This window comes from Numenius arquata, chromosome 2 (assembly GCF_964106895.1).
Source record: "Numenius arquata chromosome 2, bNumArq3.hap1.1, whole genome shotgun sequence".
NCBI classification, from domain to species: domain Eukaryota; kingdom Metazoa; phylum Chordata; class Aves; order Charadriiformes; family Scolopacidae; genus Numenius; species Numenius arquata.
Genome location: NC_133577.1, coordinates 34212501 through 34238787, shown reverse-complemented (window position 1 = coordinate 34238787; position 26287 = coordinate 34212501). Strand labels below are relative to the sequence as shown.

Here is a 26287-nt window from a genome sequence, read left to right as displayed (position 1 = left end):
CATGGATCCTACAGCACATGGGAATTTCATGTATTTGAACTGTTTTGCCTAGGTATGTACTAGTTCCCAGTACCCTGGGACGAAGAGAGCACACTCAATCTACGTGAGGAAAAGCATCACCCTTGGAGGCTCACAGCAGCAACGGTATCACGTGTCATAGGAATGCACATGGTGCACTAGCTGACGCCAGTGGCTGACAAAAATCCCCTGGAAATCCCTATGCTCTCCTTCATTTGGTGCCAGGTGTCTCAGCTCCCTGCAGAGTATAAAGCACTAGGGCAAGAAAATAACACTGACAAGCCTAATTCCATCACCCACAGCAAATTAAGGTAAAAAGACAAAAAACGCAAAGAAAAAGTACGGACTGCCCCCTGTCCAAAGGTGAGAAGCAAATATCCTTCAGTTCAGTTCATCTTAATCACCTTAATAACTGCTAACAAGACACAGAGAACAAACCGTCACTTTATTGTAACAACGTGCCACTGGTAGAACAGGCAAAGGAATAACCTTTGGTCACTCCCCTGGTTCGAGTGGGCTGCTGTTGAGCCCCCTGCACTGCAGGGCAGCTGGGACTACCTGGGTTCACTTCTCTTGGCTCTCTCACGTACCTTCAAACCAACAAAGGGAATGTAGAGGGTAGACGAGCAGAAGGGGAGAGGCCTGATGTCCCTTACCATTAGGCTCACTGAAGTGAGGCACCCAGGGTAAGTTGGTAAAGATTACTTTGACAGGACAAAAACACGTGGGCATCAATCACTATATTTTTCTCTCTTCTGTTTTGTCTTAAACAACAACAGCAGCAGCAAGAGACGGAAACTCTTACCTGGTCAGAGGCCTCACACTCAGACAGGTTCCTCCAGGGCAGGGTTGAATTCTCCTTCAGCAGCCACGTCCCCTCTGGGGTGCAAAACCGGTATACCTGCCCGTGCAGCACTGCCAGAAGCAAAACGAGCCACAGGGTTAATGGGAGGAGAGCCTGCTCGGGGGCAAGGTATGCAGAGCGGTCTGAGGCTCAGTGCAACCTTTCTTCCCCACTGATCACTCTCCTGGCTGGAGGGGGAAGCTGCAGAGATGTTGGAGGAGATGCTGGAGGTGCTTCGCCTGCTCCCTGCCTGCGACAGACCCCGCTGCTCATCCTCAGGAGTGACTTGGGAGGCCAAGGCTGCAGAAGGAGCGGACGGCGCATACACCCGGACAACTGCTAACCAACCGTTCAGCAGCAACAACAGTCTGAAATAGTTGCTGCCAACTTTGTGTGGATTTTAGAACATGGATAAATTCCAGTTCACTGAAATATTAGCTTTTAAGACACACAAGTTTCGGAAGTGTTAAGCCTCAGTTACAAAATTCACAGGGAAAAGAAGGCACACAAAGAGTAAATGTGCTTTTCCTTTCTAAGATCATGTAAAACTAGAGGCAGACGAACTTCAGAACAGGTATGCTAACACAAGCTCCCCAAAACGTAAATGCTTATACAAACATCTGTGCTACAAAACAAAGCCGTAAATCTTTGCCTAAACCACTCATGTATTCTTTTTATTCCTTCTGCCTACATGTTTGAATAACAAAACCAGGAATAAATAAAATGCCTTTCCAAAGCAGTTAGCAGATTGATCTTGTAAAAGCAGGTATATTGAAATGGCTCATAATAAAATCACATGAGACCGAAGCACCAGAATAAAAGTACAAAGGGGAAGGAGCACTCAACTATAGTGCATCAAAAGAAACCCTCTTTCTGGTGTCTGGAGTACCAGGGAAGTCTAACAACTTTTTACTGCTGTACGTGAGCAACCTGGAAGTGCCCCTGTAACGGGGCATAGCTGGAGTAATCACATTTCTGACCCAGTAAACTGACCTATTTTATGTTAGGAAGGTACCCTTCAGAAAGCAGCACTGGGTCAATCGCTCAAACCAGGGTGAGCCTCTACCTAGGCAACGTTTGGAAATAGACATGTTGAGTGTTTTAAGGTATGTGAAGTGGAGTTAGGAGAATTCAGTTCTACACAGGTATCAAAATACCTCTCAACTACAGCTTTTGCTCAAACTCAGCCTTGCCTGCCGCAGCCTCATCCTGTTGTCAGCTCCCTCCTTACTGCAAACCAGAACGCGTTAGAATTCAGTATTTCTGTTCAATGGGAAAATATTAAAACTTATTTGAAATTATAACAACCCAGTAGGCTATTTACATATTAGTTGACATGTGGTAATTTGTTTGGTAATTGTCAGCGGTAGACTAGTAGTAGGTAATCTAAGCAAAGAAAGATGCTTTAAAAAATAATACAGACATTCGTATTCTAATAAGCCATTTCTAATGAGTATGCTAAATGGTATTGATAATGGGTTTGGTAGGCATAGTCTATTTGCCTTTGTAATTGGTGTGCTGAATATACCAATAAGAGATAATATGAAGTTATCCGAGATGATATAAAAATTAAGTTACGCCTCATGGAGGTTTTTCCTTACTATGAAGGATATCTGTTGGCATAAGTTAACACAAAAACAGAAGAGATTAGGTCAGCGCACGCAACATATACATTCACGGCCATTAACTGCTGTGAATATTTTGTCACCTGCGCTCATTATGTACTGCCAGTGCCAACCACTTCTTCGGTTCAGATGTTGCTACACAGTTAAGGATATCTCACCCGATGGAGGGTAGCAAGTAGGAAAGCATAATTTCCTTCAAGATTAATGGACAGTAAATTGAAGTAACCCATACAAAACATCTATGCAAAGGCAGCTCTAGGAATCAGTAAATATTACATATTAGAAGCCAATGAAGCTGAAGTCCAAGGGGTTAAAGTCCAGAGGGTCACAGGATTCAGAAATTCAGTCCAATTGCCAACGCATGAGCTGTAATCAAGAAGTATTACAAGACAAAATTATTACGAGAAACAATCTCACACAAAAAGAAATTCCACTAGAGCCCTGAAAAAAAAGGAAAAACTTGCTAAAGGAGAATTGATTTTTTAAAAAAACAACATTATTTCACATTCTCTGAAGCTTTGTGAATTTTTTCCCCCCAGTATTTCTTACTATCAGGGTCTATTTGGGATGAAATCTTAGCTTCGGTGTACTTATTTTCTCTCCAAATCATAGTGACACATTTTTAATTTTCTTTTTATTGATAACATTTCTTTTGAAATAATGAGGAAAATCTATTGCATGCTGAAATGTGGCATATATTGGAGAATGAAAGAGTTTACAGTAAACGAAACATGAAATTTTCCATCAGACAGACAAGGCAATTAATTTTGATATGAAGAAGAACAAATGTAACCCTATTACACTGGAAAAGGGAGTTCTTGCCACATCTAGGAGTCACAAACCCTCAAACTGGACTGACAGCTCCTATGGACTTCCGGGTAGCCACAAGCCAGCTGTGCCAGGTTGTTATAGCCTCACCGCTTGCCAAAACAGTGGCACACACATAGCTTCTCCTTCAATTGCTGAGCACTTTCAGCTTCTTCCTTGCAGGTGGTTTAGTCAGAGGTGATTCACTTTTGTCTGTGCCTGAATTCTGCAGAGTGACTCAGGCCCTCTTACCTTTAATGCAGTGCAAATGCCAAACATACAAGGATCAGCTTCAATTCCAGTAGACCAGCACGATGAACAATCTTTTTTGAAGGTTCGAGTGGGTTGTTGTCTCCTTGCTATCCTACAATAACTTTTTTCCTGTCTTGTAATGTTTTTTCTTACCATACAGTCAATATTTCAAATCACACTGATTATTACATTCTAGAATTGGCTATCATCCTCTGCAAACAAACAAACAATAATAAAATCTACAGCCAGTGCACAGGGAATTTGATTTTATTTAACCTGTAAGCTAAATGCTTTCACTCACAAAGTTGCACAGCCTTTGGAACAGCAGCTTAATGAAGCCAGTTTATTTGAACAGTGTCAATCACACCTCATTAGAATTACACGTTAAAACATGGATTGATGCCCAAAACTTGGTCTTTGCAAACTGATAAAAGACAGAGAGGCGAGCCCAAGAGTTAGCACTGAAGTTAATAACGTTTTTCTAGTTCTCTAGATGAGCCTGTAAATCAAATCAAATACTACATCTAGCTTTTATATAAGGAGAAAAATATGTTATCACATGGGCAGGAGGCTCACAAACATTTCCTTATTAGCCCTCTTTTACTAGAAATAAAACCAAATTAAATGATTCCTCTGCTTAAAATAACCAACCTGATCTGCATTTTACAACATCAGGGTGTCAAGGTCGGTGTGAGATTATTCACCCAACTGTCCCTGAGGATAAACTGGAACATTATTCATTGTAAAAACAAATTACAACATGTCCTATACAATCAATTCTATTCAGGCAGAGAGATGAAGGAATGAGAAAAAGAACAAGAGAGACCGCAGTTTTGTCTGGCTGCTGTGTGTCAAGTACTATAGACCTCTCCTCTGTTAATATCTCTTCTCTGTTTCCAGCAGGGAGTCGTTTTGGAAAAGGTAACAATTTTCTCAATAAAATAGGGACTCTGCAGTATGAGAGCATCACAACAGTCTTCAAAGCAGACTGGTTTGTTCATGAAATGAGCAACTTGCCCTTTGATGGGGACCACAATTTATCAGAATTTAGGAGGCTGACCCCCATCAGCAGCTCTGTTCAGTTATCATTTGGTGTGACCAGGGCACTGCTCCTGGAAGGCGCCACTCTTGGGCTGTAAAAGCTGCTGCACAAGTGTCACTCAATCCCAATCCTGGTGCTGCTTACAACGAAGACATCCTAAACTCAGGAGTTGTGCACTTGCCCATGAGCGTGCAACTAGAAACACGACGCCAGGAAGCAGCCCGATCATGAAGCCTCCAGGGAGCAGGAGGAGCTCCAGCCTGCACTACTGTCCAAGAATCACATTTATCAAAACGTGCATTTATGCTGGGCTCACTGCCATATCGTCCGAAATTATATTACCTCAACAGGCAGTTTAACTACGAGTACTTTATTTAGTATCCCTTCCCACTATTCCTCCTCCCTCATAGCATTTTAGTCATCCAAACTCCTTTGCTTTAGCAATGATAAAAAAACCTGAAAAAGAGCTCCACCTTACATTTTGCCTTGAAGGCAGAAAGGTTGTTGGTCACTTCAAATTCTGGCAGCAGGAAGAAACTAATTTTCAATTATAATCTATGGTTTGGGTGAGAGGTGGAGAAACAGATGCGAACATCCCCATCACACTAGCTTCTAGCCTGAAAGATCCAAGAATGCCTCCAGCCCCTTCCAACAGAAAAAATAATGACTGCAAAGAAGAGGAGTGACAAGAGAAAAGAGTCATGCATCCACACTCCTACCAAGAGATGGATGTGAGCTTATGCAGACCTAACAGATACCTTTACATGGTGTGAGAGGTGATGCGTTTAAGCAAGCGCAGGCCATGCCACAGGCTGCACCAGCCCACCCTGCATGCCCTGGAAATCCACAGTGCCCAAATCCTGTCCTTTGCTATGGAGGTGATGCTGTCTCACATCACCCAAGGGATATTGCCTGCACAAAAATTCTTATTTAAAAGTATTCATTTTGGAATGAAGTTAACACAACAAAACTAAACATTCAAGAATTAGGAAGTGTTAAGCTAAAGCTACTTATGTGGGTTTTAGTTCCACTTGATAGCACTGGTTCTACACACACAGCCATACATTTTTTTTTCCAGCAGAATCCACTGTTTTATTCAGGATACAGAATAGAAGGAGATCATTTAATGGGAAATTATTCAGCCTTACTACTATGAGATGTCGAGTTATATTTAAGCATACTGAACTAAGTCTATACCAAATACATTACTTTCTTATTTGTAAGGTCCGTTCAAAGACTACCAAGCTCCCCAATGAACACTGTCATCTCATATGTGTACACAGATGGACCAAAAAATAAAGAGTGTATTCTAGTCACGTAGTAAAGCCAGATTTATACAATAAAGAAAATTATGCAGCCACAAAACTCGTCCTGCATGGGCATTCAGTTCTCCTAGCTCAGGGATCATCCTTGCCAGCTCTCATATTTTGCCTCACTCAACACAAACTCCCACAGTTAATGAAGCAATGATCCTGCAAAGAAGAGCCCCCTTTACTACGTATCTCACAAGCAGATCCATTCGGTATAGCGAAGGAATAAGAAATCTGTGGAAAAATGACAGAATATAGCTTCATAATTAAAAGCTACTTGCATAATGGTGGCCAATAAAGGTTGTGTGAGCAAAGTAGACCATGCCAAATCACAAAGCATTCATTAAGTTGTAACTTTATACATCATTGGGTAGGAGTTAATATCTCATAAAAATTAAAATATCTTCCTGAAAAACAATACCGTTTTTTAACAGAGTATTGCCCTAAAAGAAGCTATACTGTCCAAGCATTTCAGCTGTGTAACTTGTATTGAGAAAGAGCTGCATTAACTATGCTAGACCACACTGAAACCTAACATAACTTTTTGAAATAGCAACTTTAAAAAGCAACTCATAAAAATGCATGCATGTATGTGTGCATTAGGTTTAATAGACAGTGTTTATGAACTATAAAAGATATGTGAATTAATGTAATAAAAGAAGGTTGTTTATGAAAAACAAGTATTTATGATAATGGTACAGCTTTGTGAAGGTTTGGTAAGATACCAAAAAGCACCATTAAAAGTTCTGTTCAGAATAAATAAAAGTGGGTTGGAATAAATTTATTGCAACAACAAACGTGATTGGAAGTTTAATGCATAATAAACTTGTAAAAATGGTGCTAAGAGGTTTTGTGTTTTAAAGTTATTGGATCAGTTAGTTAATGTAATTAATAGAAGACATCTCATTAGAGAATGTTAAAATGAAGCAAAAAAAATACAATAAAAAATTTTCTTAAAAGGCTACAAAATACACAACTAAAGTCTTCCCAAAGCAGAGGATGGGTTCTATTTTATTATGCTCCAAGGACTTACAAAAATAAGCAAAAAACCCCAAAAATAAACAAACAAAACACACAGTGAAAGAAAAACAAGCTAAAAGAAAAGGAAACAACTAGACACATCATTAGCATAATGCTTGCTGAGCTAAAGCAACGAAAAACAACTTTGTGAAAAACCAAGAGATAACTAGTATGTTAAATACAGATATCTAGGAGGGAAAGGGATGTACACATGCAAATAAACACCAGTTGTTTGATGCAGCTTCTGAGCAAAACAAGAAGCTTCAGAAGATGCAGGCTAAAAACAATGCCGGGTGCTGCAAACAAACTGCCAATCTTTGGCAATATGAAAATTAATGGTATTTCATTATTCTAAAAAACAATTCAATAAGACTAATTTATCATCTCTCACAGGACAGTTATAAAGATAAACTAAAAAAATCCTAAGCAACTGGAGGCTTTCAGCGCAGGCAGCTACAAAACACATCATAAAAAGGAACCCAAACCATCAAACCTCATTTAGAGATTACTATAATTCCACGAGTATTACCCACTATCTACAGAAAGTAAAGCAAGCGGATACTGCAAAGCAGAGCAAATACAATGAAGCAACTCATGCATTTCAAGAAGACATTCATTTTTATTGAGGAATCTGTGCACTCTGGCATTGGTTAAAGGCTTATTACCTGTGTATGCATGAGGTAAAGCATCTGAAACTGTAAAAAAAAAATTGTATCAACTGCTAAAGGCTTGCCTTTAGACATCACTCTTCTTTTGATGCAGTCCAGGATGCAGTTGGGTTTTTGGGCTGCGAGCGCACATTACTGGCTCATGTGGAGCTTCTCATCCGCCAACACCCCCAAGTCCTTCTCCTCAGGGCTGCTCTCAATCCATTCTCTGCCCAGCCTGTATTTGTGCTTAGGATTGCCCCGACCCACAGGGACAAATGTACAACAACATTTTGATAAAATGTTCTTGAAAACCATAAGCCTTAAAACAGACTTGTATCGTGCTGAATCTGTCAAGCAAAGTACTGCAAACCTATCACCTACTAAATACAAGCTCTTATAAATAATAAAAAAAGCACCAAGCGTTTTTATCGTGGAAAGCATAATCTTTCCTGTTAATAATTACTGGAAACCACTAAAGCTGCAGAGTTATGTCTGGATGTATCTTTCCATTACGAAGTCAATCTTTACACCAATCTCTGATTCTTACCCTCCATTTCAAAGTTGGGACCTACCCCTGATCTAAAAATTAGTCTTACACCATTCTGTTGGTAATCTTCCCCAAGTTTTCTATTCCATTTTTGTTTCCACTCAATTTTCATTGCTTGAAAGGTATTTGGATGGACATGCAATCCTTTTGACTTAAGGTTTTCCTCTCCTGCCAAGGTGCAATCCTTCTTTGAATATCCATTGCCAACCCTACCTCACATTTAAAAAAGTTAGAGAGGCCCACTGTCATTCATCAGCCACACAAACGCAATGTTTTCCACATTTTTACCCAGGCTTTCATTCTGTTTAAAGGAAATTGTTGATGCCTTGCTTCATTAAGCTCCAGGACAATTATCAGGCAGGTTTTGCGTGTGGAAGCCAGTTTCTTACTTTCAGAGGAAATATGCTGATGAGCACTTGATCCTTTTCTTGCTTAATTCATTTCTGCTCATTCCAATTGTCAAAAAGTAAATTAGTTCCAGAAAGGTCAGATGAGTCTGGCCAGGTGCCAACCACCACTATCATTATTATTGTCATTGAACTAGCCATGTACCCAGGTTCTCTCATAAACACATTGCTCAGAAAAACTTTGTTCTTATTCAAAGAAAGTTTAAAGTGATGTATGGGAATCCTAATAGTTAACATTTGGAGCATGTTTGAGAGGATCAGACATACTTTCAAAATTCATAGCAGGGACGTGGGTCTCTTTAAGGGAAAATCTAGTCTATTACAGAAAACTCTCAAGGGGAAAGTTACCATCAGAACAGGTGAGTGGAAAACGGTAATACTGCAAAATAAATAAAACTGTGTACACGTGTGCATGATTAACAAGTGCAATCATTGTATAAGTTAGCACATTTTCAAGTTAAATCTACATTTGTGAAATGGGCATGAAAGGGAGGATGTTCCATAATTTAACTACTTACAATCTTTTAAGTCATTCCATGCTTTTTTGCATGACTACTTTGTCAAATGAAAATATTATAAAAAATTCAAACACAGAGCAAACACAGAGCTAATAATTTCAAGAGACACAGAGTGTGATTCACCTTTACAGAAAGTATTTACTTTTATAGACATATAAGATGATTGAGTTGTATCTTCGCGAAATTCAACTGAGGATCTTGGGAGAAAGAAGGAACCTTTGAGCTCACTATTGCACCAGAAGCATGTTTGTTATGTAAGAGAACACACATAGGTTGGATGTGAGAGGAGCATTTCCCATCACGCAAAGGTGAACAACCAGGGATTCCTGAAAGAGGGAGGAGGAAGTGTGCTGTAGATCATATGGCTCTTCTAGCAAGTTGCTCTCCACCTATGCTGTTCTAAAATCTGGTAATCATGATTTATCCCATCTTTGGGACTTGGAAAAAAATAATCAATACTTTACTAATTAGTAATGTTTAAGTAAGCCAGGAAGATAATGAGCTGTTTTCAGCAAGGCATTTAATTATGTAGCACACACAAGTACTATGTTTATTCAGGCCCTTAATTAGTTCAATTTACTCTTTGTCCACTGTAATTAAAAACTGCAAGTTCTGAAGTGCAAGTAACATGAAGAAAGGCTTAAGGTCCCTCAGTTTAACAGAGTATGCGGGTACTCCAAAGAAATGAAAGTGGGTAATAATATTTACTTCAGCTATGCAAGACCTGTAATGAAAACATAGATGAAGCTCAAGGTAATCTATGAGCTCAAACACGTCTGTTGGAAGCTAAGCTACATAGCAGACTTGCATGGGCACAGCGCAGAGGTAGCCCAGTATCTTCCTTGCAGCTGGGTGTAACAGTGTTTGTTTCTCACTAAAATGTCTTATTCACAGTCAGATCAGCTGAGGACAACTTCTCAAGCTGTCGCAGAACCAGGCTCAGCTCTGTCTCTGCAGAGGTGTGCCTTGATATCCTTGACACTACATCTCAAGGAATTACTTTAACAAAACAAACACACTATACAGTTATAGCTGAAAAATTGCTGGAAAACACACAGTCCTGCCAACTACTCTAACTCCCACAGACGCAGTCACAGCAAGCTGATATCCTACAGCAAGGCCATCCAGCTTTTATACTATGTCCAGCAATGCAGAAAAGTAGATTCTTCCTGGAGGGCCTCAGGTGACCAGATCTGCACCTGACATGAGCAACATGCAACTGCTCCCATCACTCATATATGCACCTCAATGTCTGGCCACGTGCAAAGCATCCTTCTGCTCCTATCAGAATGAGGAATGTCCATATTCTGGCTGCAGCAGAAGAGGAATCAGAGCATATAGATTTCACTATCCCTAAAGGAAATCACATATCTCCCCCCAGCTGAAAGTTCATAAGCAACTGCCCTATTGCACGTACCTCAATCTGAAGTTAACCAGCAATTTATTTTAAAATATATTTTATTTGTTTAAACGAATAGAACTGATAAAATGGAGAATGGCATTGCTACATGGCCCATGATAGATGCATGTTAATAATATCTGTTAATAATTTTTTAAAATTACTTGTTCCAACAATTCCTATATCTACCCTTGAGATGAGCAGCATATGTTCTAGAGTTCTCTGGTGTACTACCAGATGGAGACTAACAAACAGAGACAGAGGTGAACTTGAAAGACTTGGGTTTCTTCTTATCATTTTTATCATTTTTTTAAGCAAACTGAGACTGCCAATTAGTTTGCAACAGCTTTTAGTGCAAGGAAGTATAAATTCTGAATTGCTTACGGGTTAGCAAATGCAAAGCAACATCTTTTTCACTGAAAAAAGGTCACACCCCTTTCAAGCATTATGGAGAGCTTTCTGGAAACTTGTTTTTATTAGAGCAAAGAAAGGAAGAAAAGTGATAAATTTCTAATCATCTTCACTGTATCCAATATTTGAAGTGAAATTTATTTTCTTGCATGTCAAAAGACAAACAGGTAGTTTAGCCATACGGTCACGTAGCCATCTGCTAACTATCTTGATTTTAAAAAGATCTCAAACCATGGAACTGGATTATTAAATAAAAAGTGAGAGAGATTAAACCAGACAAGGTTTAATCTTGTCCCCTGAACCAAATGCTCCATCCGTGCATATACTTCAAAACTGGCTGAAGGAAAACTCACACAAGCATCTGCTTCCTCAGCTGTAGGGCTTTCCGCAGACCCCTCTAGAAAACAACATATGTTTTTTTCCTTTGGTCTGCCGTGCACAGGTGACAGTAGCATTTCACCATCCCAGCATCATTACCCATAGGAGATCTCACAAACAAAAGCAAGCACTATCTTTCTGTTTCTCCTTTTTGCTTGTGGCACCGTGTCCCCAAACTCCCTCCCACTCTGAGTCTGAACAGTGTCCAGACACAGGCAACTCCAGGGAAAGGAAAGAGGACCAGGACATGGATTTAATCCTGCAGCACAGCAGATGCCCCCGGAGTGCAGCTGCTTGGACACCAGCCCTCCATGACCACGTTTGATGGCAGGGTGCAGGGGGGAAGGCACTGAATAATTTTTAGGAGAACGCCAGCTGCAGAAGCTTTTCCAACTACCCACAGATGGTGGGCCCAGAAGGCTGGTGGGGATCACGGTGCTCATGAGACAACATTTGAGCAAGTCTTACAGATAAAGCTAGATGAAGTCAGTTATATCGCTCCTCCAGCCCCAAACCAGTGCTTACCACCAGCCTGTTCCCCACCATGCTGCTGCCTGCGCAGCCCAGGAGCACTCTGCTATGGGGAGGGCATTATGCTACAGGCCACCCCCACCACCAGTCAACGACCCAAAACCCCTGCCCAGGCAGAAGTCTAATTGTAATCCTCTCTCACCTGGGTCGCAATATGGCATGTCACAGACCCAGAGACCTTGTGGCAACACCTTGGCAAACGTTGACAAGGTTCTCTTTCCTTTTTCAGCCCATCTCCTTGGTGAGCACAACCACCGCGGGTGAATGTCTCAGATCCCAAACAAAATCCACCTCAACACTTATGTTTGCGCTGCTTGTGTAGCAGGGAATGGTATCTGCAGCATTGCCGTGCATGATGCCATTACAACTGTGTAAATCTATAATCACAGCTTTTGGGGAGGGGAAGACGCCACACTGGGGGGAAGAATTAGGGCTTCCCGATTTCATGATTTTAACAGCAGCGAGGACTAGGCTAAACACTGATGCAGAGTGGGGACTGTGCTGTTTCCATCATTTCTGTTGCACCACAAGAAGGTCTGCCTATACCTCATAGCTCTAGGGAAATTGCTTTTAAAAAGCATAAAATTCTCGTGGTCAGACTAACAACCTCTAGCGCCTGGCAGTTTTCAGGAAATGCCCCATTTCCACCCAAAGCTTCATGCAGAGCCCACACCTACCTAAAGATACGTCAGGAAAAGCAGTTCTGTCTCCACAGAGGGAATAAAGAGTACTGGACAAAGGGTCTCAAACGTAAGTTACAGCAGGGGGAAATGGGAAAGAGCTCATCCAGATGTGTCCTTGCACCTAAAGGCACCTTGGAGAAGAAACCCAGTTTCCAGCTTCTGCATTACCACACTCCCACATGAAGCTCAGTTCATGCACTCTCTGCGGCTGGCAAAACTATTGCGTGAAATACAGCTGTGGTTCCAGATCTTCACAACGCCCTTCAACTTATTAGATTTAATCGCACTCTGACTGCATCTCTAGTAGCTAGAGGCAGCCACAAGGTTACTATCAAAGATCATCTGATATTACTGGGTTATTCTGCCACCAGAGGGACTGCCAGGTCTTTCACGTCACAGGCTGAAAAGCTATGTTGTTTCCAGGGGTCCCCAGGCTGTACTTTGCCTGGTCTTCTCGGATAACAAAGGAGCAGGTGTCACCATTGCAACATATAATGTAGTAAAGAGAGGATAATATAGAAAATAAAGTGAATTATAGGAGACAAGTGATTCAAGCAAAGGTGAATGACAATGGAAGTTATTAGTTAAACGAAGAAAAGGATTTTAAACCAGGAGAAAGGTGGATCTAGAGAGCATGGAGAATTAAAAAGCATTGAGGGCTCATGGTCAACAGCAGTTAAAGGCATGCAAAACTTCTAGCCTTTACCTGGCATGAGAAACATTCCAGATTGAACAAGAGCTTGGTAGTTCAGGAGTCCTCCAATGGCCCATGTATGGTCATATTGGAAGAATTCATAGTAATACAGATAAACCATCAGGTCTTATGTCTTCATCCAGGACTGATGAGAATCCATTGCACACCTGGAGCACAGCTTCTGGTTTAGTCTCCTCCAAAGAAACAGACCCCCAAACTACTCAAACTAACTCAGTCACAGCAAATAGGACAATCAGGGGGTTGCTTCAAAATTCACTACAGTGCCAGAGCAAGATTCCGATACACACCAGTAGTCAAGCCAATCCAGGTGTCAGCCACCTCAAAACCAGAGACAGGTCCTAAGCTGAAACAAAAGCATTCAAAGAGTTCAGAAGATGTTGAGTGGAGACCTGAATAACAGCCACATCTGTGTTAATGCAAGTTTGCAGCCAGCCTTTGTGCAGCCCAGTGTATATAGGAGCAACCGATGTGGCTACTGTTCACATAACGCGGCTGAAACTAGTACCCCTGGAAGGTTTTTTAATTAAAAAGGATTTAGTGCTATTAAACAATAAAATATCAGAACCCCAGAGGGGGCATAATTGCAAGATGAATTGTGCAGCTCCATGGTTTCCAAATCCACATGGTGTTATTGGCAGCTGGCCTTCAATTATAAGAAGGTAACAAGAAAAAGCACATAGCCAGTGACAGTGAGGTGAGGTGCCCACCATCCCTTAAAGGAATACTGCTCCCCTTGGAGGTTTCTGCATTGACTGGACTTTGAGACAGCCACTGTCCAAGTATAACTCATGGTAAATTCACTGACTACCATGTCATTAGCAAAATGTGCAAAGTTTATCTGGTGTTAACTTCAGTGCTACCAGAAACTGAGTAGGCTTTCTGGGTTTTCACTAAGGGCAAGGTTTGTCCCAAGATAGAAGAGACATATGGGAAAAAGCGTCAGCTCAGGCAGCTAGAAGTACATTAAATTTGCCTTCAACAAGCTTTGGCCATGGTCCAAAATCTGTGCTGGAAACTTCACAGAACAAATCCTTCTAGCAATAATCTCCCTCCTGCTACTTCAGTATCTCCCCATAAGCACCTGCCCAATGGTGGAAGTCACATAAGAATAAACCGAAGCAAAACAAAGAGCTGGAGTGAAATAGCCCATACAGGTTTGAAATTGCTGTAGTTTGCTGTTTCAAGGATGTATGAGCAGGCTACTATAAATACAAATACAATATTTTGGGTTTTTTTGAGGGGGGAAGTAGGGAAGCAAGCCATGGCAGAAATTAACCATGCATTTGTTTTGATAATTGAGACATTTTCATATTCTCAAAGCATTTCAAAACACCACTTTGAAACACAAGATGTCTTCTCTAAGAGAAAGTTTACTAATTTCACCTACATAATCCTTAATAGAATGCTTTGTTTGACCAAAATTTGATTTCTCTCTACCTTCTGTTTGCCCCATTGCCACTGCTTCGCATTGTCCCAAAGGGCTTCCCCGCCACATGCACAAAGCTATTTTATATAGCACTAGAGGTTCACCTGCCATGTACTTACAGCCCAGCAGTGATTGGGCTCCTCATTTTCTATGATACCAAACCCCTGCACTGTGCTGCTCTGCATTGAAGCAGAGGCTACTCTAAACCTCACTTCTTTGGGCTTCAGTGGGACACTGAGTACCCAAATACGTGTAATAACATTATTTCATGATTTCTTGTTGAGTTAGGACAATACTGTAACAACCAATATACTTGAAGTAGATAAACGCTAAGACAGCTGCTATCACAACAATCAGGAAACTGATCTGCACAGGCAGGGGGAAATACTCAAAGGAATGAGGACACACACCCCCCCCCCCATTTCATTTGGGTGAAGTTCCCAATCTATTTTGCTGCACAGCTACTAAAATGCTGAGTTTATTTAGCAATTAGGTGGAAAAAAGGCAGCAGTGAAGTGCCACTGAAGAAACATGTAATAAACCAACCTCTGGGCCACATCCCAAAAGGGCACTGACAACTCAATGCCCAGTACTTCAGCATGAGCTATAAAATAAAATTCCTCTAAAAATTCAGTTTTAATTTACTTGCCTGTCACAAAGCAAGTCTGTAGCAGTACAGGGATACATAGTTTTGAGCATAAAATCTTGGCCTAATGTTGCAGTATTTCTTCTAACCAATTATCACAGACACGTTCCCACCCTTCAGAGAGTCCATCCTTGCAGACAGCATGCCAATACCGAGTTGGGCAGGAATGCTTACACACACGCTAAGTAACACATGAAGTAGTTGTCTCAGGCTCAGCGTTTCTAAAGAGATCTGACGCATAAGCAGGACAATATTGATTGTCACTGCTGTACTTTATAGGCCGCCTTAGCAAGCGGCATTTTCAAAAAGGGCAGAAGACGAATGTTGCCACCACAAGGTGAGTGATGCTGTGAGGCAAAACCTTGCAACTGCATGCACTGCTTAGCACAAACAGACCTGCAGGCCCATCCTCCGCGGATTTGTCTTGTGAAAGACTGGTCCTGAGTCTCTGTATGCAGACAAGCCTGAATAGACATACAGTGCTGAGAAAATCAGTTCTATGCTCAATTTTTTCAATGAGCAGATTCCCATCTCTCTACAGTTGCCCTTGTACCTTGAGATAAATGAGCAATCCGAAAACCTGGAGAAAGTATTACTGCTGAGCCCACACCCACAACGCAGGCAGTGATTCCAAAGCTGCCACGTTAAGGAAGCAAGAAGAAAGTTACACCTCAGTGAGCACCTCTGTGGCAGCAAGTAGAGACAAGAACCTGCTAACATCACATGGGGGTTGGACTAGCGACACAGCACATACCTGCTGAGCAGGTGAAAAGTTCTCCATATAATTTTCGGCTTGCCACTCTGCTAGGCAACCTGCTGAGCTATATCTGCTCTTGAGATTTACAGAAGGGCAGGCTCAAGACTGGCAGCCACTAGGACAAGAAGAGTGGGACACAAACAAGAATTAAAGCTGTTCAAGTATAAGGTTTGCAAAACCTGCAATTGATCAAGGAATGCTTCAGCATTACAAGCTCTTCCCATGCAAATTCTTTTACCCATCTCCTACTTCTGGCTGACAGCCATGCAAATTTGTAACACCTGACAGTAACTAGTTACTGAGACTTATGTTAAAAAATTTAGCAGAAACAGAGAATGACAAAACAGCGAAGACTGGAAAGTGACTCTGGAGATTTCCTAGTGCAACACCCTGCTCAGAGCAGGGTGAACTAGGGCAAGTTGCTCAGGTCCATGTCCAGTCAAGCTTTGACCATCTTTTTCAAGGATAGACTCCAAAACATGTGTCACCTGTTCCAGGTGTTTGACCAACCTTATGTCTAAAGGAAATTTCCTGTATTTCAATTTGTGACAATCCACATTGATAAGATCCCCCTGAGTCTTCCCTTCTCCAGGCTGAAGAATACCAGCTCTCTCAGCCTTATCACATACGAGGGACACTCCCATCCCTTAATAATCTTCATGGTCATTTGCTGGACAGCTTGCTACAGTATGTCCGTATGCGGTGTCTCATACTGGGGAGCCCAGAACTGGACAGAGCACTCCAGCTGTGTCTCAGTCCCCAGGGCAGAGGGAAAGGATCATCCCCTCGAGCTGCCAGTGATGCTCTTCTTAATACAGCCCAAAAAGCTGTTGGTGTTTTCTCCCTCAAGGGCACATTGCTGCTCCTGCTGAGCTTGATATCCACCAGGACCTCCAGGGCCTTTTCTGCCAAGCTGCCTTCCAGCCAATACTGGTGCATGCAGCTATTCCTTCCCAGGGGCAGGACTCTGCACTTCCTTTTGCAGAACTTCACAGGATTCCTGTCAGCCCATTTCTTACCTTCTCAAGGGCCTTCTGAATGGCAACACAACCATGCGGTGCGTCAGCCACTCCTCCCAGGTTTGTATGGTCTGCAAACTTCCTGAAGGTGCACTCAGTCCCATCATCCAGGTCATTAATAAAGTTGTTAAACAGTATTAGCCCTACTAGCAGTCCCTGTGTACACTTCTAGGGACTGATTTCCAACTGGACTTTGCACTACAGACTACAACCCTATAGGCCCAGCAGCTCAGCCACTTCTTAGTTTATCTCATTGTTCATTTGTCTAATCCACACTTCATCAGTTTGTCAATGAGAATGTTGTAAGAGACAATGTCAAAAGCCTTACTACAGTCAAGATAAACAATATCCACTGCTCTCCCCTTATCTACTGAACTAGTCATCTCATCATAGAAGGCTATCAGGTTCGTCAAGCATGATTTCACCTTCACAAATCCATGCTGTCTACTCCCAATCACCTTCTTGTCCTTTATGCATTTGGAAACAGTTTCCAGGATTATTTACTTCATCACCTTCCCAGGGACTTATGCAAGGCCAATCACCTATAGCTCCCCAGATTCTCCTCCTTGTGCTTCTTGAAGATAGTGGTGACAATTGCTTTCTTCCAGTACTCAGCAGTCTCCCTCAATTGCCATGACCTTTCAAAGATAATCAAGAGTGGCCTCACAATGGCATCAATCAGTTCATTCAGCACTTATTAGTAATCCCACCAAGTCCCATGGATTTGTGTATGCCCCACTTAATTGTCCCAGATTCCATAATCTGGCCTTTTTCCACCAAGGGTAAATCTTCCTTGCTCCAGGCTTTATCACTGATCTCAGGGGCCTGGGATTAATGAAGGCAAGTTTTACCAGTAAAGACCATGGTGAAGAAGGCAGTAAGTACTTCAGTCATTTCCCCAATCATTTCCTTGGTCACAAGATCCTCCTGCCCCATTCACTAATGGATCCAAATTTTCTCTCATAACATTTTAGAAGCCCTTTTTGTTGCCCTTCACGTCAGATTGTGGGTGGACTTTGGTTTATCCCATTCCTATCCTTGAATGATATGCCTCCTGGCACACCTGTCCTTGTGCTTCCAACTCTTCTACATTTTCTGGGGAAATAGCCAGGTCAAAAAGAGACTTTCACTCAATGCTTGCTCCATTTCAGTACTCCGTCGTAAGCAGTATTCAGTTTCAAGTGTTTCAATTTAATCCCCAGGGGACTTCTGCGGGTATGGGGTGAAGTTGCCCAGCAAACTTTTTATGCACTTGAAAACGTGACCCCTAATCAAAGGGGCAGCAGTCTTAAATGAGTAAGCTTGGCTGAAGCATTTCATACTTAATGACGACCTTCACTAAACATGTTTTGAAGGTACTTCTCAAACAAGGTCTCATCTTTTCATTTTCTCCATTTTCATCAAGTGAAGAGATGGAAGCCCTGCAGTGCTTGTGGAATCTATTTCAAGTTCCAAGTAGGGGGCTAAACAAGAACAAGTAATAAGCATGCTTTAGTGATTACTGTAAATCACAGGGTGTCCAATTCCCTATTGGTCTAGATCTTCCATTAAGAAGATGTTACCTCTTCATTGTGGCAGCCTATTAACATTCACTTTGAAAAAGACTCCTCAAGACATCACAAAATAGCATCAGGTAATTCAGGCTCCTAAATTGCATACCTGGCACCAATACAAACTTTTGTTTTATATTAGACAATGAAAGGCTTATTCCTCGTTGATAAAACAGAGATTGAGGTATAGGCACAGTACGCACAACAAGGGAACACATCCAGAGGTCTAATGCCTTTCTGAAGCTCTTTTGCAATCCTCCCTAGCAAGGGGTTATACAAAATGCTGTTATTCTTTTCAGTGAAACAAACACTATTTTCAGGATAATTAATTTTAAAAAAAAACTTATTGCCAAAAGTATGAAAGATATTGCGCATTCCAATAATTTATTAATCTGCAGTACTGTGTTAAACCTTGGCTCTCTTCAGCAGAGATGTTTCAAGAGCAGTTGGAAGTCAAATAACTGTGTCCAGGGTCTTAAAGATTGCAAGTAAACAGGTTTAGAGGAAAGAAATTTAATCCTGCGAAGAGCCTTAGATACCCAGAAAGATTAGCATTATTGGAAAAAATTGTGCAGCATCTGATAATTTTATGTCATTTAATTATGAGGCAAATATTAAATTTCATACATGTAAAAAAGCTTGTTTAACCATTCTGACACCTTTATTAGTAATCTGAAGAAGATTAGCAAACAGCATTTTAATTTCAGAGGTTATCAAATTGGCAGCTACTACCAAGACAGTTGAGATAATACAAGAGATGTGCAGAAGTTAGAAATATGGATACAGGAGCATAATATTCACCTGGTACAATACAATGCAATACATTGAGGTGGGTAAGTCACTCCAACATCGATGTTCAGCACAAAAAAGACAGGAACAAAACTGCCAAGACACACAGGTCACTCCAGAAAGCAGGCAAGGCAGAAGAGGTAACCAAGTGCCATCAGGACCCCAGAGGCAGAAAGAGTGGAGCAGATGATCTCTCCCCAACACACCATGGGTGTCCCTAACCACTAAGTACACTATAATCACAGAATGATATGGGATTGGAAGGGGCCTCTGGAGATCATCTAGTCCAAACCCCCTGCCAGAGCAGGTCCACCTAGAGCAGGTTGCGCAGGAACATGTCCAGGAATGTTAGTTCCCATCTCTTCCCTTGAAATCCTAGTATAAAAGAGGCACCAAAGTTAAGGTGAAAACAGCAATCCAGACTCGGCAATTTTGTTTTAGGGATTTAACTCTGAGACAAGCTTAAAGCTAGCCAGAAAGTTAAAAGTTTGTGATAGTTGACCTGACATTTCCCCCTGTCACACACCATCACCAAATTTGTACATTTCCAAACATCTTTTCCACTCAACAGAAAGAGCCATTAAGTACTACAGCAGGTTACCAAGTGTCCTAGGTGTCTGTGTCTAGGTGCTGGCAGGGGGGGACAGCAGAGTGGCCTCTGTAAGGAGAGGCTGGAGCTGCCCTGTGCCGGACACAGACGGTTCCAACAGATACACTGCAAGGCACAACTGAGACCATCAGCGAAGATGATGCCACCTCAGGGAAAATGTGTGTAAGAAAGGGCTAAATGGCTGCAGGTTTTTTTTGCAGTGATTTTGGTGTGAGGATTTCCCCCCCCCCACACACCCCACCACCCCTCTTCAAGCTCATGACAGTTTAATAAAGAAAGAAAAAGTTGCATGTGTAAAGCAAAGCAAAATAAGGAATTTATTCACTGCTTCTCATCAGTAGGCAGATGTCCAGGTCCTTCTTGGAAAGCAGGGCCTCAGCACGCACAATCATTACACCCACCTCCTGCAGATCCCCAGCTTACTGGCCTTGGGCAGGGCATGGGTTGGAGAGAGGTCTGATGCTGTGCAAGCACTGTTCAGCAACAGCGAAACCACTAGTGCATTATCAACACTTCTAGCCAGAAATACAAATAACAGCATTGTCCTGGCTGCTACAAAGAGAGTTACCTCCTGCCTAGCCAGACCCAGTACAGTCTCCACCCCTTATTCCATACCATTTGCTTCACGCCCAGGTCCCGTATTACTCAATACATCTAAGTGCCCTCTGACCATCCCATCCCATCCCATTCCTTTTCTTTCTTGTTCCTGAAATCCCTTCATACCAACACTTACAACATATACTGCCGACTTAAACTATATTTACATCCAGCAGTCATATTTATACATCCTCATTGACTTTGGCCAAGGATACTGGTTAATTTGCCACACCAAGGTAGATAGTTAAAAAACTGTTTCATTTAGACTTCAAAACATGGAAAGGTCTTCTCAAGGAAGAAGCTGTACAAGTCACTGGTTTCAAAGACAGAATACTAGACGAAGCAAATTAATACACGTTGCCTTCAAGTGGCATCAAGTGTACATGTTCATATGGGTGTAAAATCTAAAGGTGACATTCAGTCTTTCAGAGAAAAAAAAAGTCTTTGCAACCATTGAAAACACCTTCATCTTGCACCATTCTCAGAAATAGGTTTATCTCAGGAAGCAGCACAAAACACTCACTTTAGACCCTTTTGCCTTTATCTGCTATAGGACAACCTTACCTCCAGCTTTGCTACTTTTATCTCAGTTTTCAAACTCCACCATTATTATTGTTAGATAGTCTTCAACAAGCACCACAGTATTATTTTATTGTCACCACAGTTCAAGCAACAAAAAAAAAAAAAGGTTAAAGCACAAAAATCCAAATTAAATAAAACCCTTAATAACAGTCTCCTCTCGTTTTCATTTTCTCTTGCTAAAAGGACATAAATAGTGTATTGTACTGAGCCCCATTCCTACTTTTATGTTGCAGAGAACTGACTTCACTCACAGCCATTTAAGTCAATTTTATCCTTGCTAAGACTGTGCAAGGAAAACAAGGTTGTTTTAAAGCTGTGCCTATAAGGAAAAGCTCCTACCTGCATTAGCCCAGGGGAGGTACCAGGGGCAGCTGACATTCACATAAGTGCCAGGCAGTCCATCTGGCCAGCAGGCATAGTTGTCAAACGTTCTGTTGCAGAACTTGCCTTCTGCAGAGAGATGGGAGAGTCTGCCTTGTATTAATACTGCAAGGAGGAAAAGACTGAAGAGCAAAAGATAAAAGGAAACACAGACATGTGCATGTAAGCCATAACAGCATTATGCAACTAAGTCTGGATGTGGAGTTAAACGAAATTTATTTCTCCAAGAGCGTTTATCCCCACACAAGAAACTGTTGTTTCAGGGGGGAACTGAAGAACAGTTTGGGGTCTTCGACTAAATCAAGGGGCAAGAACGGTAAATCCATACTGACCCATTCCAATCTTCTCTCTGTGTCTTATGTGTTTCAGTTTAATTTAAAATCATTTTTGCTATGAATACCATAATCGTTCCTGAGAATGGTTCACAGTCATGCAGTTGGCAAGTCTAGCCTAATATATAGATCCATCAACAAAATACCTACACACAACCATAACTTTGCATTACAGCTTAATCAACATGAGAATACTTCAACTTCAGATTTATTAAACTGTCATTCTTAGAGGGGAGCACTCAACCGCTCAACAGGACAATGGAGCGGAGGGAGATGAATGTTTCCCTGCCATTGTTGTCATCAGCTGCTGCTCTCGTTCTGCCATAATAACGTAGTTAAGAGAAGGCAAATTAACAGTTTTGAAATAATTCTTCACTGATACAACTTTAGACTCATCTTACCTTTCTCAGAGTGTCACAAAAGCACTGAAGCATAGGAGAAGCTGCACTGTGTCCAGTTGTGAGTGTCACTCACAAGTCACCAGTGTCCTCTAAACACCGTGATGCTGGCACATCGCAGCTGCTCTCAGCACATTACAGCAGCCCAACTGCTAAGACAAGCTGCATTCTCATTTTCACTAAGGCAATTTTTTTTTTTTTTAAAGCCATTTCAGCATTTTACAATGCTCAAAATAATTTATACCAACTTTAAGGCCCACAGACTGCTAGGTCAATGTGAACAGCACGGTCTCAGATTCCCTAACACCTGTGTGCTCCCTCAACCCTGACCCCTAAAAAAGTTTCAGGAGTATTACATTACTGTGCTGCTGTAATGTGCTATAGCTACCACTTGCCACTGCAAAATACTCTGAACCTAAAGATTAACATCTTAACACTGAATTTGTTCTATAAAATGCTTCCTCAGTAGAGGGGAAAGTCTCGCAGAGAGCAGGCAGAAGCAAATGGGATAAAGAAGAAGTGGACTGGAAAGTAAGTTAAAGAAGTATTTTCAAGTTCATAATCACTCCTTTGCTACTTTTATAATGCATTCTAAAAATCAATACATCCTATTCCTACTAAGGAGGCTTACCTGCCGCAATGGGGGGTGCCTCATACAAGTATTTCAGACACTGAAGCTGATATTCCTTCCATTTCTGCATAACCCCAGAGAGGGACCCATCTGAACTCTGAAAGAGAAATCAGGAGTCTCAGAAATTGCAGGGATTTAAACTATTTATTTTTGATTCAGACTCAGTAAGTGGGTGTGAAAATGACTACCACAAGCCAAACCAGTATAGCTTATTATAAAGGGTACAAGATGCTGGTAGGCATTTGCCTGATCACAACCAAAGAAATCCGTTTCTATTTGTACCATGAGGAACTGAAAAAAAAAAACAAACCACCCCACAAATGACTATACCGTATCCTCACTGAAACCCAAACTGAGCTAGCCTTGCTCTTGAACATGTCCCAGTCATATGATTTATTACCTCATGAAAAGACAGGGACAGGACCAAGTCCTTTTAGGAGAGGTTTTCTTTCCAACAGCAGTATTTCTGCAATCCCGTAAATGAGACCAAGTTAATTCACTGTATTCAGTGGATATTCCCCAAGCATTCTTCCAGAACATGGATGAAAGCTTTTCCAGCTCTGTTTTTCTTCCATGAACAACAGCTTTTCTCTGTACCCAGCATGTTTTTCCCTGAAACTGCAGAAAAAGAAGGGACCTGCTTTTTGCACAGTTTGTCAGGCTTCAGGTTCCACCATCAGCTACCCCAAGCACTTAGGGGGCAGGGGAAAAGTATGTACAAACTCTGTCTGAGCACAAAGAAAATTAGCTGTTATTAAACTGCAAAATTCAGCGCTGGCTGCTAGCTCAACCCTAGCAGATGCCCGATTTACTCATTGCATTTAAGTAAAGAGCCATCAGCCCTTCTCTCCCCTCTCTGCACTTGTATAAACTGAATTACACATGTCAGGACTAGCAGGCTGTAAACAATCAATAATGCAGCTAACTCAGCATTCCTTTTCCAGCAAAAGGCCCAGCACGGATGTCTCAGACATACAATCAACAGCATGAACCTAATGGCACAACACACTAACACCGAGTGGAAGAAAATTCACTTAATCCCAGCTGTCAATCTATTAAGTGAAGCATGAGAGTTAATAATCCTTGTAATTTTACCCTTGCAGCTTCATCTGTTAATTTTTATTTACCATTTGTGCTTATAAACCTTTTTCTGATTGTTAGAAGGAAAACAGGGTATGTTAAGGATTGTTTTAAAACAAAGAAGTAATTTTAAACCTATACTGCATTTCAGGAAAGCCAATCTGAATACTTTCCACTACAACCAATGTGACTAAAATTCAGACATCAGGGCAATCACCCTGGTATAAAAGAACAGAAGTAGAACCAGTATTTTTGGACTAGAGACCTCTCAAGTCCTCTCTTCTCATATCCTTCTGATTTAAAAAAGTGTTTGAAAAAAAGCATCATATGTACCATGCTTCTGCCTGGATTAAGCCACTACATTTAATTACAAAGATACTTTTGTACACATGAGGAGAAGTATAACGTTTAGTAGACACCCGTGTTGTGTTTCAAGAATAGCTGCCTATATTTACATGCAACTTAACTGTAGCTAGGGCATCATGGCCATAGTTTTAGAATCTATCCAGCACCCCCCAAAGTCAAAACAAGCACAAGCCTCTGGATCTTCGAAACTCTGACCCTTGTCTGCCTGATTTAAATCATCTTATCTACGCCAATAAATGCTGCCAAAGCCTGTCTGTGCTGAAGTCCCTAGTGTAAAATGAATGCATCCTACTGAATTTTAACTCCATGTGCCTATAGAAACACACAAACCTGTAGTGTAGTGATCTTTGCTCAACACACCTGAAGGAGAAAGAAAACATCATCACCAAAATTAGGTCTACAGGTGTGTGTAGAGAAACACATAACCAGTAACTCTAAAACTAAAAAACCATCTGCAGATCAATGTAGGCTGAATAAGGATGGATGACTGGAGTACGGGGAGAGTGAACAACTTTGAAACCTATGTTTCTTTCAGGCAGTCTTTAAAAAGAATCTTTCCGGCTATGCATTGTTTAAAAGGTCTTCATTTTACAAGGGTGGCTATTGAAGTTTTACAGGACTCTTTCACCACCAGGTTAACACTTTAATAAATTAATTAAAGGGAACATTTTCATGATGAACTCTTAAATTATGATTCAGAATAATTTTAGAAGCTACTAAGTGTCACACATATTCCCAAAAAAGTAACTATTGATAATGCATGCAGATGATCACATCAAGTTAACACAAATTCAGCTTTTTAAATCGTTACAAGATAAAAATGCATACAGAGTTTCATTTAGAAACAAGACTCTCCCTTTTAAAATATCCTAAAACTGTTTGCACTAAGAAAATTAGCTCTTTTGGAGTCAGCAAGTCTTAAAGTATTTTCTTCTAAATCAATTTTTCATTTATTACCTTCATGAATGCAGGCATAACCAGCTTTAATTACAGCTTAGGAGAAAGCAAGCCTCTATCCCTCCATTTAATGAAAAAGTAGAAACATTCTACTTATATTGGTTTCTCATAATGTGAGAAGACAACTCTAACAAGGAGATTAGCAAACTATAAGAGTAAAATAATTACACATGCCTTTTTGTGGAGATGACCGATTTGGTAGACAGTTTTCTATTATCTGTAGTCTGTTACAATAAGACAATCAAATGTAAATCCCAAAACTACATAATTTGTTCTCTCTATCCATCAGTTTACTCTGGTTCATCTAAATACCATGTTTTGTATCAGACAAATTGACTTAAGTTTTATTTTAATACACGCTACTCCTCATTTCTCAGAGATCTTGGCCCACAGGAACAAGAATCACAAGCTATACAGTGCCATGGATTTACAATGTGAGTAGATACTCAAATAAGAGATACTGTACTTGAAGTGATTCAATTCCTTCTGCAACATCAAAGAACTAAACACATATATGAGGAGAATATTTACTAAACACATATATGAGGAGAATATATACCCAAAATTTGGGGCAAATCGCAAAAGTTCAAATAGCTTCATTAAACACAGGACTATATTTTTGTTGCTAAAAGCACTGGTCCTTGCATTTTAGTTGTGGGTTTGGTTGTTTTGTCGTGTGTGTCATCCGTTCCTTCCTCCCCTCCCACCCCCCCCTTCCACTTATACTCAACCATGAGAGGAAAAACAGTAGTAGTTTTGCTGTGGTGAAAACATATCACAAAAGAATAGTGGAGGAGAAAAGGATGGAAACATGGCTGACTGGTTAAGGTGGAGGAGTCAAAAGGCAAGAATAGATCAAGGACATTAAGGAGGTGGGTAATGGTGCATAAAAAGCATAAAAAGGATGCAGAAAAATTAAGACAGGCAAGACACTGAAAAGTTCCTACTTTCTGTGCTATGTATATAATTTGGTGTAATTAATCTCTAGTGATAAATTTAGCCCATTCAA

At 41.1% G+C, this 26287-nt stretch overlaps 1 protein-coding gene across 1 annotated transcript in view; it reads right to left on the bottom strand.

Annotated features, from left to right (window-relative positions):
* The window catches only part of GLP1R (glucagon like peptide 1 receptor), a 53963-nt gene extending 31018 nt beyond the window's left edge, over window positions 1-22945 (bottom strand). The window contains exons 1-3 of the mRNA XM_074168170.1: window positions 22876-22945; window positions 21473-21580; window positions 818-933 (exon numbers count right to left, since the gene is read on the bottom strand). Coding sequence (XP_074024271.1) covers window positions 818-933; window positions 21473-21580; window positions 22876-22945 — 294 coding nt within the window. The remainder of the gene's footprint in view (window positions 1-817; window positions 934-21472; window positions 21581-22875) is intronic.
* Window positions 22946-26287: the final 3342 nt, after the last annotated feature.